Below are 14,604 nucleotides of genomic sequence, written 5' to 3'. Positions count from 1 at the left end.
TGATGGGACAGTGCTATGCGATGCTCACACTGTGTTCAACTACTGTGTGTGTGATGTGATTGTATGGACGGACTGTCACTCTGCGTCTGACCACTGCGGACTGTGAAAAGATACTGTGGAAGGAGCTTCACGCTGTGACTGACACGCTGTGCTACGGAGGGAGCATCACTCTAAAACTGATCTTTGGAGTGTGTGATGGGACGGTGTGGAAGTGTTCCACTCTGTGTCTGAGGACATGTTGTGTGTTGGGATATTCTGGAGGGAGCATCACTTTGAGTCTGACCCCGGGGTTTTATGATGGGTTGGTGTAGAAGCAACTATACTCCATGTCTAACACAACGTGCATGTGCTGAGACGGTGTTCTTGCAATCTTCACTCTGTGTCTGGTCCAGGGAATGTGTTTTGGGAGAGTTATTTGGGAACATCCCTGTGTGTTTGTTTGATGCGACAGAGGCAGACATCGTCACGTTAAAACTAAACCAAGAAATGTGTGATGGGACGGCGTGGTAGGAGCTTCCCCGGGAGTCTCTGATGGGACATATGGAGGAACTTTCACTCTGTTTCTGACTAAAAAAGTGTGTGATGCCACGGTGTCGAGCGAGCTTCATTCTGTGGCTGACTCCAGGAGTGTGTGATGGGACGGTGTGGAGGGAGTTTCACTCTGTGTCTGACCCCGGGAGTGTGTGATGGGACGGTGTGGAGGGAGATTCACTCTGTGTCTGACCCCGGGATGTGTGATGGGACAGTATGGAGGGACCTTCACACTGTGTGTGACCCCGGGAGTGTGTGATTGGACGGCGTGGAGGGAGATTGATTTTTTCTTTATTCCTGCTTTTCAGAGGAAAAATGTTCGATGGATTGGGTCAGACATAAAGAACGGTGTTATTTCTTCTCCACGTTTGCAACATCTTACGATGAAGCTGGGCAACGGTGTTCAAACTTTGATTCAAGGCTTCTCCGAATCAATTCACAGGATGAAGCGGTAGGTGCAACACCACGAGAGGAGATATTCACACGGCTCCCACGTTTACCAGGGTGAGAAGAACAGTGGTGGTCCCTGATCATAGTGAAGCTTCCTCCACTCCGTCTCATCGCACACTCCGTAGAACCATAGAACCATAGAAACTACAGCACAGAAACAGGCCTTTTGGCCCTTCTTGGCTGTGCCGAACCATTTTCTGCCTAGTCCCACTGTCCTGCACACGGACCATATCCCTCCATACACCTCTCATCCATGTATCTGTCCAATATATTCTTAAATGTTAAAAAAGAACCCACATTTACCACCTCGTCTGGCAGCTCATTCCATACTCCCACCACTCTCTGTGTGAAGAACCCCCCCCCAATGTTCCCTTTAAACTTCCCCCCCCCCTCACCCTTAACCCATGTCGTCTGTTTTTTTTTCTCCCCTTGCCTCAGTGGAAAAAGCCTGCTTGCATTCACTCTATCTACACCCATCATAATTGTATATACCTCTATCAAATCTCCCCTCATTCTTCTACGCTCCAGGGAATAAAGTCCTAACCTATTCAACCTTTCTCTGTAACTGAGTTTCTCAAGTCCCGGCAACATCCTTGTAAACCTTCTCTGCACTCTTTCAACCTTATTTATATCCTTCCTGTAATTTGGTGACCAAAACTGAACACAATACTCCAGATTCGGCCTCACCAGTGCCTTATACAACCTCATCATAACATTCCAGCTGTTATACTCAATACTTTGATTAATAAAGGCCAATGTACCAAAAACTCTCTTTACGACCCTATCTGCCTGTGACGCCACTTTTAGGGAATTTTGTATCTGTGTTCCCAGATCCCTCTGTTCCACTGCACTCCTTAGTGGCTTACCATTAACCCTGTATGTTCTACCTTAGTTTGTCCTTCCAACGTGCAATACCCCACACTTGTCTGTATTAAACTCCATCTGCCATTTTTCAGCCCATTTTTCCAGCTGGTTCAAGTCCCTCTGCAGACTCGGAAAACCTTCCTCGCTGTCTACTACACGTCCAATCTTTGTATCATCAGCAAATTTGCTGATCCAATTTACCACATTATCATAGAAACATAGAAAGTAGGTGCAAGAGTAGGCCATTCGGCCCTTTAATCCAGATCATTGATATAGATGACAAATAACAATGGACCCAGCACTGATCCCTTTGGCACACCACTAGTCACAGGCCTCCACTCGTGGAAGCAATTCTCTTTGGCTTCTTCCATTGAGCCAATGTCTGATCCAATTTATCACCTCTGCATGTATACCTAGCGACTGAATTTTCCTAAATATCCTCCCATGCCGGACCTTGTCAAAGTCCTTACTGAAGTCCATGTGGACAATATCCACTGCCTTCCCTTCATCCACTTTCCTGGTAACCTCCTGGAGAAACTCCAATAGATTGGTCAAACATGTCCTGCCACACACAAAGCCACGTTGACTCTCCCTAATAAGTCCCTGTCTATCCAAATGCTTGTAGATTCTGTCTCTTAGTACTCCCTCCAATAACTTACCTACTATCGACGTTAAACTTACCGGCCTATAATTTCCCGGATTACTTTTCGATCCCTTCTTAAAAAACGGAATAACATGAGCCACTCTCCAATCCTCTGGCACTTCACCCGTAGACAGCGACATTTTAAATATTTCTGCCAGTGCCCCTGCAATTTCAACACCAGTCTCCTTCAACTGAACACCCTGTCAGGTCCCGGGGATTTATCCACTTTAATTTTCCTCAAGACAGTAAGGACCTCCTCCTTTTTGATCTGTACAGTTTCCATGATCTCACTACTTGTTTCCCCTAATTCCATAGACTTCATGCCAGTTTCCTTAGTAAATACAGACGCAAAAAACCCTATTTAAGATCTCCCCCATTTCCTTTGGTTCCGCACATAGCCGACCACTCTGATCTTCAAGAGGACCAATTTTGTCCCTTACAATCCCTTTGCTCTTAATATACCGGTAAAAGCTCTTTGGATTATCCTTCGCTTTGACTGCAAAGGCAACCTCATGTCTTCTTTTAGCTCTCCTGATTTCTTTCTTAAGTATTTTCTTGCACTTCTTATACTCCTCAAGCACCTTATTTACTCCCTGCTTCCTATACATGTCATGCAACTCCCGCTTCTTCTTTATCAGGGTTGCAATAACCCTTGAGAACCAAGGTTCCTTATTCCTATTCACTTTGCCTTTAATCCTGACAGGAACATACAAATTCTGCACTCTCAAAATTTCTCCTTTGAAGGCTTCCCACCTACCGATCACATCCTTGCCAGAGAACAACCTGTCCCAATCCACGCTTTTTAGATCCTTTCTCATTTCTTCAAATTTGGCCTTCTTCCAGTTCAGAACCTCAACCCTAGGACCAGATCAATCCTTGTCCATGATCAAGTTGAAACTAATGGTTTTCTGATCACTGGAACCAAATTGCTCCCCTTCACAGACTTCCGTCGCTTATCCTAAATCTGTTCCTAACAGGAGATCCAATATTGCATCCCCTCTAGTTGGTCCCTCTATATATTGATTTAGAAAACTTTCCTGAACACACTTTACAAACTTTAAACCATCTAGACCCCTAACAGTATGGGAGTCCCAATTAATATATGGAAAATTAAAATCCCCTACCAGCACAACTTTATGTTTCCTGCAGTTGCTTGCTATTTCCCTGCAGATTTGCTCTTCCAATTCTCGTTGACTGGTTGGGTGGTCTGTAATACATCCCACTAATGTGGCCATACCTTTCCTGTTTCTCAGCTCCACCCATAAGGACTCAGTAGACAAGCCCTCTAATCTGTCCTGCCTGAGCACAGCTGTAATATTTTCCCTAACAAGCAATGCTACTCCCCCACCTTTCATTCCTCTGCCTCGATCACATCTGAAACATCGGAACCCTGAAACTGCCAGTCCTGCCCCTCCTGTAGCCAAGTTTCACTAATTGCTACAACGTCATAATTCCACGTGTCAATCCACGCCCTCACCTAACCGCCTTCCCCGCAATAGTCCTAGCATTGAAATATATACACAGTGGTCAGACACAGAGTGAAGCTCCCTCCACTCCGTCTCATCGCACACTGCGCGGGGTCAGACATCGAGTGAAGCCGCCTGTGCACCTTCCCATCACACATTACCTTGGTCAGACACAGAGTGAAACTCCCTCCGCAGTCTCCCTTCCCAAACTCCTGTTGTAATAATCCGAGAGAGGCTCTGTAAATAGTTTCCTATTCTAGGCATTAATCAAATGAATTTAATTTCACAGAGTTTTGTTAACCGCGCTCTTGCCTCCCGTATCGCTGCATCCTGGATTGGAAAATGCGAAGAAGGGTAAGATTTGGACTGATCTGTGGGGTGAGAGTTTGGGGATGACACGGTACTGACGGGAGAAAATTGGATCAGTTTACGGACTGAGATAGGTTTGTTGGAAGAAGCGGTGCCACTGGGATTGTTTCAAGTCTGTCCGAGGTTGTCAGGTGAGGGAGGCACAATGGGAATATTCTGGGGAATGACACGTGTCTGTCGAGGAAGGGTAGGGCAGTGGGAACATCTTGAGGACTGGCAGGAACTCTAGGGAGAGATCAGTACCCTGGCATTATTTTGCTGACTGACGCAGGGCTGTGCGAATGCGAGATGCAGCGGAATTAGTTTAGAGAGTGACACGAAGGTTTGGGGAGATGGAGGGAACGTGGGACTGAGCTGATTTGTGAGATAAAAAGTTGGGCAGCGGGATTAATTTGGGGACTGACAGAGATCTGAGGGGAGAGAGTGGGACAATCGAATTAGTTTGGAGACTGTGTGCAAAGAGTGGGTCAGTGGGATTAGTTTGCGGACTGATGCAGGGCTGTGGGAGAGGGTTTTTCAGTGGTACAAATTTTGCGACGGACCCGTGCCTGTGGGTTGAGGGCGGTGTAGTGGAATTAGTTTGGAGGCTGACACGAAGCTGTTGGGATAGGAAGGGTCCATGGGATAATTTGGGGAACGCCAAAGTTTTGCGGGAAGAGAGCAGGCGGGAGGGATTCATTTTGGGACTGTCATAAGCCTGAGTGGAGAGGGTGGGACAGGGGGCTTTGTTTGGGTACTGAGGCAGATTTGGGGGCGGCGGAGAGTTTGTCTGTTGGATTCGTATGGGGACTGATACAGGACTGTGAAGAGAAAGTGCGTCAGTGGGATTAGTCTGGCGACGGACCGGAGGCTGTGAGTAGCCCGCGGTGTTGTGACATTAGTCTGGAGACTGACACAGGGCTGTCCGGACCGAGTTGGTCAGTGTGATTAGTTTAGGGACGGTCTCATGGCTGTGAGGAGAGCGCTGTTTAATGAGATTAGTTTTGCGAGGGTATCTGGTTTACTGATGCGCATTTTTGTCTGTGTTGATTTTTTTTAACCCTCATTGATAGAAAAGTGGTCCCTGGTTTGCTGTACTACGTGTCCTTTGGAACACCCGTCTGCATTCAGTGCCAATCGAGAGGAAGGAACGACCCTTGCAATCGTGATCGTCATTTCATCTGCGAGAAGTCTACCCCTTTATACCCAGCTATTCCTGAAAACATCCAGGGTCTCTGTCAACAACCCGTGGGGGCTTCATGAATCACGGGACTACCCCCTATTTCTACTCCTTAACTCTCTTCCACTCTCCCTCCATCCATCATCCCAAATTCCCTCCCCACTCTCACTGCTACTCCCTCCCACTCCATTCTCCGCCTCATTTCCCACTCCCATTCTCCAGACAACGACAAACCTCTCTACACATCTATTCCCTCATTTCTCGTGATTCCCGCACCCCACCCCGCTCTTCCCCATCACCCTTGCTCTCTCTCTCTCTCGCCACTCCCTCGCACTTTCTCCGCCGGCTCTTTCGCCGCTCCCGCTACCCAATTCTTTACCCTCTCTACCTCTTTCTGCACCCCTCTGCCCAATTTTCTCTCTCCCCTCCCCGTTCTCTCCACACCCTCCGTCTCCCAGATCATTTCTCTTCCTCCTTTTTCACCCACTCTCACCTCCACCCTGAGCCGTCTGGTTGTCGATACCCCGACCCAGGGTAAAAGTCTGTGCGCCTGCACTCTGTCTCTGTCCGTCTTGGGTTTATGCAACTCTGTAAGATTACAACTACGCTCCCGGGAATAAAGTACCGACCTTCCCTCCCTCTCTCCATAACTCAGTCCCTCGAGTCCCTGCAATATCGCCGTAAATCTCCCTCTGGAGTCTTCCCAGCTCTATGGCATTTTTCCTGGAGCAGGGCGACCAAAACTGTGTGCGGCCTCACCGACGACTTGTACACTGCAATGTGACCTCCCGACTCCGGTACTCAGTGCCCCGACTGGTGAAGGCCAGCGTGCCAAGTGTCCTGCCCACTCGTATCGGATGTTTCCCACCGAAATCGCTATTTCATTTATTATCTGAAACTTATACGGCCTGGAATTTCTTCTTTTGCAGCATCAGTACGGTGCAAATATTTAGAAATAATGTAAATTACAACCATTAATAAATACCGCAAACATGTCGCTCATTCGGTCAAAGATGACAATTAATGTAAATTACATAGTATGAATAAATACAGCAAAAATGTCGAGTCTGTGCTCATGCGTTTAAATACGTGACGGCTCAGAGGAAGGAGCTGTTTCTGAATTGTTGTGTGTGGGTGTTTCGGCTCCTGTGACTCCTCCTTGTTAGTACTAACGGGCAGATCTTCTCCAGGGTGGTGAGGGTCCTGAGTGATGGATGCGGCCTTCTCGAGGCATCGCCTTACGAAAATGTCCTCGGTTGTGGGGAGGGCTGAGACTGCCAGACTGTCGTCTGAGCTTAGAACCCTATGGAGCCTATTTAGATTCCGTGCGTTGCAGCCTGCACACCAGGAGGCGATCCGGCAAGACTGAACTGTCTCCAACGTACATCCATTGAAAATTCCTCATCTTCAATGAGAACCCACATGTGCTCAAACACATAAAGCTGTGATCCCTTCTGTAACGAGACAGCTATGGATACAGTTGAACTCAAATGCAGAATGTGGTCGAGAATTAACTCAGACTCAGACTCAAAATAAATTAGACTGCAGAAAACCAATCGAAAACCATCACAAATGGTAATACTGGAAATGTAACTCTTACGATTGAGCACTGAGTGCTCAGCTAGATTCCTTTAACAATAGACTTACACAGTAACGTCTGGAATTAACACAACCATCGACTCTAAATAAACTAGACGGCACGATACCAATCGGAAAACATCACAAACAGTTGGACTGGAAACGTAACTCTTACGGTTGATCGCTGAGTGCTCAGCAAGAGGTCTTTAATTACAGACTTACCATGCAGGAATGGGACAGGGAATAATTGCAAGTCTGAGTCGCAAAAGAATAGTAACTTCACCGTACTCTGGGAAATGGAGTTGCGGAAACCCGCATGTCCGTCCTATTCAGTATGACACATGATACCTCCGTGGTTGCATGAACGTGTTGGACCCACTATAGATCCTCTGAGTTACTGACAGCCAGGGACCCTGAACTTCAAATAAGTCTATGCGACGTAGGAGCAGAATTAGACCATGGAGTTCGTTCCGAATTTCATCACGGCTGATCCATTTCCCTCTCAGCATCAAATTTCCCGCCCTCTCCCTGTTACCTTTCCAGCCCTGACTAATCAAGACTCTATCAAACTCAGCCTTAAATATACCCAAATGGCCGGGCCTCCTCGGCTTCCTGAGACTATGAATTCCGCAGATTCCCCACGCTCTGGTTGCGGAAAATCCTCCTCATCTCCTTTCTAAAAGATATCCCTCTGTTCTCTGGCTGTGTCATCTGGTCCGAAACTCCCCTACAATAATGAACATTCTCTGCACATCCACTCTGTCACAGCCTTTCACCATCCGAGAGCTTTCCATAAGGTCAGCCCTCAGTCTTCTCAATCCCAGCGAGTACAGGTCACTGACATCACAATACTGCAAATATGACCTCACAGATCCGTAAAATTCCACCTTGGTTTTACATCACAGTCCTCTCGAAATGAATGGGTGGAGGGGAGCCACACATAGTGTTTGAACGGCGGCAAGTGTAGGACGGGACAGTGAAGAAGAATTTTCCCTTTGTGTCTGTGCCAGACAAAGTCTAATGAGACGGTGTAGATGGAGCTTCACTCTGTGTCTGACCCCCGGAGTGTGTGATGGGACGGTGTGGATGGAGCTTCACTCTGTGTCTGACCCTAGGAGTGTGTGATGGGACGGTGTGGAGGGAGATTCACTCTGTGTCTGATGCCCGGAGTGTGTGATGGACGATGCGGAGGGAGATTCACTCTGTGTCTGACCCCGGAAGTGTGTGATGGGACGGTGTGGAGGGAGATTCACTCTGAGTCTGACCCCGGGAGTGTGTGATGGGACAGTGTGGAGGGAGATTCACTCTGTTTCTGACCCCGGGAGTGTGTGATGGGACGGTGTGGAGGGAGATTCACTCTGTGTCTGACCCCCGGAGTGTGTGATGGGACGGTATGGATGGAGCTTCACTCTGTGTCTGATCCCAGGACTGTGTAATGGGACGGTGTGGATGGAGCTTCACTCTGTGTCTGATCCCAGGACTGTGTGATGGGACGGTGTGGAGGAAGCTTCACTCTGTGTCTGACCCAAGGACTGTGTGATGGAACGATCCGGTGGGAGTTCCACTCTATGATTTGAGGAATATGTGATAAATTCTTACAATTTTGGCGTCGGGACTGCCTCCAAACAGAGATCAGGAGCGGGGCAAGTAGACTGGCATGCAATGTGTGTGTAGACGAATAGAAGATGTCCTGATCTCCAAAAGTCATTAAGTTAATGTTTAAACATTCTTTTCAACATTGTAATCAAGATTAGTGCATTTGTTTTGTTTTGTACAATTTTAGAGCGAAAAAAAGGGAAAGGATGACGATGCAAAGGTTTGTCACCCCAGGAGATTTGAGCTCTCAGATAACTTTTACCAAAGTCTCGGACCTTAATTAGCTTGTTAGGGTTATGGCTTGTTCACAATCATCGTTAGGAAAAGCAAGGTGATGCAAATTTGAAACCTTTATAAAGACCCTGACTCCTCAAACCTTATCCCAACAATCAGCAGCCATGGGCTCCTGTAGGCAGCTGCATAACCCTCTGAGAAATAAAATAATTCATGCCCACAAAGCAAGGGAAGGCTATAAGAAGATAACAAATCGTTTTTAGGTAGCCGTTTCCTCAGTTCGTAATGTAATTCAGAAATGGCAGTTAACAGGAACGGGGAGGTTAAGTTGAGGGCTGGAAGACCAGAAAATGTTCCGAGAGATCTACTCGTACGATTACTGGTGAGGCAAATCAAAAGCCCCGTTTGTCTGAAAAAAGACCTTCAGGAAGATTTAGCTGACTCTGGAGTGCTGGTGCACTGTTCTACTGTGCAGCGACACCTGCACAAATATGACCTTCATGGAAGAGTCATATGAAGAAAACCTTTCCTGAGTCCTCACCAGAAAATTCAGCGTCAGAAGTTTGCAAGGGAGCATCTAAACAAGCCTGATTCATTTTGCAAACAAGTGCCGTGGACTAATGAGGTGAAAACAGAACTTATTGTCTGCAATGAGCAACGGTATGTTTAGAGAAAAAAAGGTGCAGAATTTCATGAAAAGAACACCTCTCCGACTGTTAAGCACGGGGGTGGATCGATAATGCTTTGGGCTTGTGTTGCATCCAATGGCACTGGGGACATTTCACTGGAAGAGGGAAGAATGAATTTAATTAAATATCAGCAAATTCTGGAAAATAAAAAATAAATAAAACGGCACACTGTTTGTAAAAAAGATGAAGATGAAAAGAGGATGGCTTCTACAACAGGATAATGAACTTAAACACACCTCAAAATCCACAATAGACTAACTGAAGGGGAGCAAACTGAAGATTTTGCCCTGGCTCTCACAGTCCCCCGACCCAAGCATCATCGAAAGTCTGTGGAAGACCTGAAAAGATACGCAGGACGGCCCAAGAATCTCTCAGAACTAGAAGCGTTTTGCAGGAAGAATGGAAGAATATTCCTGAAGAAGAATTGAAAGACTCTGAGCAGGCTATAAGGAGCGTTTATAAGCTGTGATATTTGCCACAGGAGGTGTTCCTAAGTACTGGCCAAGCAGGCTGCCCAAACTTTAGCTTCGGGCCCTTTTCCTTTTTTGTTATTTTTAAATTGTACAAGATGGAAATAAAGGAAAAGTAATCCGCTTAAAATATGAACCAAAAGCGTAATCTTTCAGGTTATGCCTTTTGGAAATCAGGTGATCTTTTACACGCTTATCTTTTCACAGTAAAAGAAAGTTTGACCAGGAGTGTCCAAACTTTTGCATTCCACTGTATGTGCATTAAAAAACAGTGTCTCGCGTTTTTTTTTTTTTTTTTGAACAACAACCAATCTGTGAAGCGGATTCCCAAGCGGGGGCAAATAAAGATAAGATAGGGGTAAATGTTGATAGGTTTGATTTAGTAAGAGCACAGTAAGAGCAGTAGGCATGCCTGGAGTGATATTTGAATGCTCCTCTTGCGTGACCTGGGACGGCAGGGAGACCTCCAGTGTCTCTGACGACTTCACCTGTGAGAAGTGCATCCGGATGCTGCTTCCAACACTCAGAGATAAGGAAATGGAACGTGATGAGCTCAGGATCATGCGGGAAGCTGAGGGGGGCGGTGATAGGGAGGAAGTTAGACCAAGGTTAACAGGGAACTGGGTGACAGTCAGGAGGATGAAAGGGATTAAACAGCCAGTCCCAGTATAGAGTGCCCCGGGTCAAACTCCTCATTAACAGGCATAATACTGTGTAGACTTCTAGGCGAGGGAGAGGGGTGCAAATAACCGGGTAGATGCAAGTCTGGCAGATGATGTCTACGAGGTTGGCTCTGGTGATTCAGAAGAGAAAGGGACGAACGAGATGAGGTCAGCGGTGATGATAGCGGATTCGTGTTATAGGACAGAAAAGAGGTTCTGTGGGCTTGTATATAAAAATCGGCGACAACGCAGCCTGCAGCTCTGGGTCCACTGACTGCCACTGAAATCCGCAGAAGACCAGAACAGAGCTTGTCATCTGCCGACCGAACACTAGGGGGCAGCACATACACCTGCTTGGAGGCCACGTCACAACACCCCACATTGTGCAGTTCATTCATTTTCTCTGCACCGAGCAACTCTCTCAGTTTACACCTGAACTGGACGGGAGCCAATAACCCAGCGGGAAGTTTTCATATAAGAGGGGGAGTGAAACGGTTTATACTCGAGATGCAGAGGGATGTAAAGCAGAATGCCAAAACCGATAGTGGAGTGGTTATTGGGACAGATGTTGTTAAGATCTCAGACAGAGTCAGAAAGTAAAAGGTTGAGCCTGCTGGGCCTCATGTTATGAGCTGAGTGCGTTTTAATGCAGGAAGTATTGTACAAAAGGCAGATGAGCTCAGTGCATGTTTCTATCCTGTAGTTTCTATCTTGTAGCTGCCGACGAGTACATCATCTTCTATCTCTAATCTATCCTGCCAAAGAACTGCTGTAATATTCTCTCTGACATGTTGTGCAACACCCTCCCCTCTTATCCCTCCGATTCTATCACACCTGAAGCAACAAAATCCAGGAATATTAAGTTGCCAATCACACCTCTCCTGCAACATGTTTCACTAATAGCTACAACATCATATTTCCAGGTATCGATCCAGCTCTAAACTATCCACCTTTTTCACAATGCTCCTAGCATTAAAATAGATGCATTTCAGGAACTCTCCACCTCTTACTCTGTTTTTATCCCCAATTGTCCAAAACAACTTTGTTATCTTTTTCTTCCTTATCCCCTACATCTTCGGTCTGTGTGCTCCCCTTCGCTGTCCCCTGTCTATCCTCCATCATGCACTGTCTACTAGCTTTCTCTAATTTTGAACTAACTCCTTCTCTCCTCGTCTCTTCAATTCGACTCCCACCTCCCAACGATTCTAGCTTAAAGTCTCTAATCCATCTCCCCATAACTTCGTGTCCCCCTCTAAACTAATTCCGCTGCGTCTTGCATTCCTACAGCCCTGCGTCAGTCATCAAAATAATGCCAGAGTACTGATCCTCCCCAGAGTTCCTGCCAGTCCTCAAGATGTCCCCACTGCCCTACCCTTCCTCCACAGACACGTATCATTCCCCAAAATATTCCCATTATGCCACCCTCTCCCGACAATCTCGTACGGACTTCAAACAATCCCGATGGCACCCGTCTTCCCACAAACATATTTCAGTTCGTAAACTAGCGTAATTTTCTCCTGTCAGTATTGTGTCATTCCCTAATTGTAACCCCACAGATCAGTCCAAATCTTACCCTTTTTCGCATTTTCCAATCCAGTGTGCAGGGGTAAGGATGACATGAGCGTGGTAACAAAGCTCTGTGAAATTTAAATCCTTTGATTAATGCCTAGAATGGAAAACAATTTAAGGAGCCTCTCTCGGATTATTACAACAGGAGTGTGTGGAGGGAGAGTATGGAGGGAGTTGCACTCTGTGTCGGACCATCACATTGTGTGGTAGGGCGCTGCGGAGGAGGCTTCATTCTGTGTCTGACACTGGGAGTGTATGATGGGACGATGTAGAGAGAAATTCACTCTCAGTCTGACCCCGGGATTGCCTGATGGGACGATGTGGACAGAGCCTCACTCTGTGTCTCACCACGGGAGAGTGTAATGGGACTGTGTGGAGGGAGCTTCACTCTGTGTTCGACCCCGTGTGTGTGTGATGGGACAGTGTGGAGGGAGCTTCATTCTGTGTCCAGCCCTGTCAGTGTGTGGTAGGTCGGTGTTGTTCGAACCCGCAGGTTTCGTTTAATCTGGACTGTCGCTTTAAGAGCGCCTGACTCAGGCGGGACTATGACGTCAGTCACTGGCTGCCGTGTTTTGTGCAGATTAAACACAGTGAGAGTGAGTGAGTGAGAGAGAGAGAGAGAGAGAGAGAGAGAGAGAGCGAGACCTTCATTCGTAGTAGAGAGAGGAAGAGACTGGGGAAGCCGGTAGCTTCAGCTTGTCGCAGCTGAGGATTGAAACTCGCCTGTGCCCAGAAGTGTGTTTTAAACATCGGCACATAGTGCACAATGAATGTGTGACTGTCACTTCGTACATTCCATAGGAGTGGGTTTTGGGGTATCCTGCGGGACCACGTTTGTAGCTCTTGCCTGGATATGCCGTGTGATAACCTCTGGAAGACGATATTCCCGTGAAAATGTCCCTTTCGGCGATAATTCGTATGTGCATTTGGAATGACACTGTTATCTCGTTTTACCAGCGTGACATCTGTGGAATATTTTGTACTTACCTTTTCCGTCTGCGTTTTACATTGGGCTACAAAAGCTCTCTCGCATAATTTATTTAATGGATTACTGAACATTCCAACTTTACCATCTCAAGACCTTAACCACCCCCCCCAGCTCAATAGTTATATTTACGCACGTATCTACACAAAACACTGTTAACTTTTGTTTATCTTGATTAAGTTACTATTTTATAAGTAGTTACTAATAAGGATAGTGGGTTGAACATCAAAACCGGACTCGCACATTTCTAGGGATGTACGGTGTCGATCATTCTGGATTGCCGCATGGCCGCCTGGTGTGGAGGCTGCAACGCAGAGGGTCGCCATGGGCCATAGAAGGTTCTAGACTCAGCCAGCTCCATCACGGGCACAACCGTGTCCTCCATCGAGGACATGTTCAAGAAGGAATGCCTCGGGAAGACCGCATCCATCAGCGAGGCTCCCCTCCCGCCGGGAAATGCTCTGTGCTCATCGGTACCACCGGGGAGGGGTACAGGAGCCGGGAAACTCAACAATTTACAAGCAGTTATTTCCCCTCCGCCATCAGATTGCGAACGTTCCGTAAACAGTTAAACACTCACTCGGCATTCACCTTTTTTGCAGTATTTATTAATTTTCCCAATTGTCGTGAATTTTATATTTTTGCACGGCACTGAAGCCACGTTGTGGTTGTACAAAAGGTCGGTGAAACCGCGTTGATAGTTTGGTGTTCAGTTCTGGTCGCTTTGTTTTGGGAAAGATGCCATTGAGCTGGAAAGAGCGCAGAGAGAGATTTACGGGGATGTTGCCGGGACTAGAGTGTCTGAGTTATGGAGAGAAGGCACGAAGGATGGGACTTGTTCCTTGGAGCGCAGGTATGAAGCCAGGATAGGCACTGATAGGCTGAATGTGCACAGTCTTTTTCCCCCTGCGTTGGTGAACTGAGGGCCAGTGCGCACAGAATTGAGGCGAGAGTGGGTGGAGGAAACCGAGAGAGGAGAGGCAGAGATGGGGTACGAGGGGGAGAGGAAGGGGGCGAAGCAGAATGAGTTGGGGAGAAGAAGGGCAGAGACAAGAGAGGGTCGGAAAGGGGGAATAAATTGAGGGAGGGGGGAGAGCGGGGCCGGGAGGGGAGAAGAGCAGTCCAGATGGGAAGAGGGAGAGTCGTGGGGGACAATGGGGATGCGAGTAGATGAGGAGATTGGGGTAGGTGTTAGGGCAGAGAGGTTGGGAAGGGATGAAAGGATGGGGAAGTGAGAGAGGGGTAGATTGAATGGGGAGAAGTGGGGTGTAGTCAGTTGATTGAAGTCGGACCCACGGGGTGTTGACAGAGAACTCGGATCTCTTCAGGAATATCCGGG

The 14,604-nt window shown here is 47.3% G+C and overlaps 1 protein-coding gene across 1 annotated transcript in view; it reads left to right on the top strand.

The window, feature by feature from the left end:
- LOC140207250 (killer cell lectin-like receptor subfamily B member 1B allele C) overlaps positions 1-6,537 on the top strand; it is a 119,574-nt gene extending 113,037 nt beyond the window's left edge. The window contains exons 7-9 of the mRNA XM_072275693.1: positions 840-982; positions 4,244-4,308; positions 5,376-6,537. Of these exons, the coding sequence (XP_072131794.1) occupies positions 840-982; positions 4,244-4,308; positions 5,376-5,565 (398 nt within the window). The 3' untranslated portion in view covers positions 5,566-6,537. The remainder of the gene's footprint in view (positions 1-839; positions 983-4,243; positions 4,309-5,375) is intronic.
- The last annotated feature ends 8,067 nt before the right edge of the window (positions 6,538-14,604 follow it).

The sequence above is a fragment of the Mobula birostris genome, chromosome 13 (assembly GCF_030028105.1).
Source record: "Mobula birostris isolate sMobBir1 chromosome 13, sMobBir1.hap1, whole genome shotgun sequence".
NCBI lineage: Eukaryota > Metazoa > Chordata > Chondrichthyes > Myliobatiformes > Myliobatidae > Mobula > Mobula birostris.
This window is presented reverse-complemented; position numbering and strand designations above follow the sequence as displayed.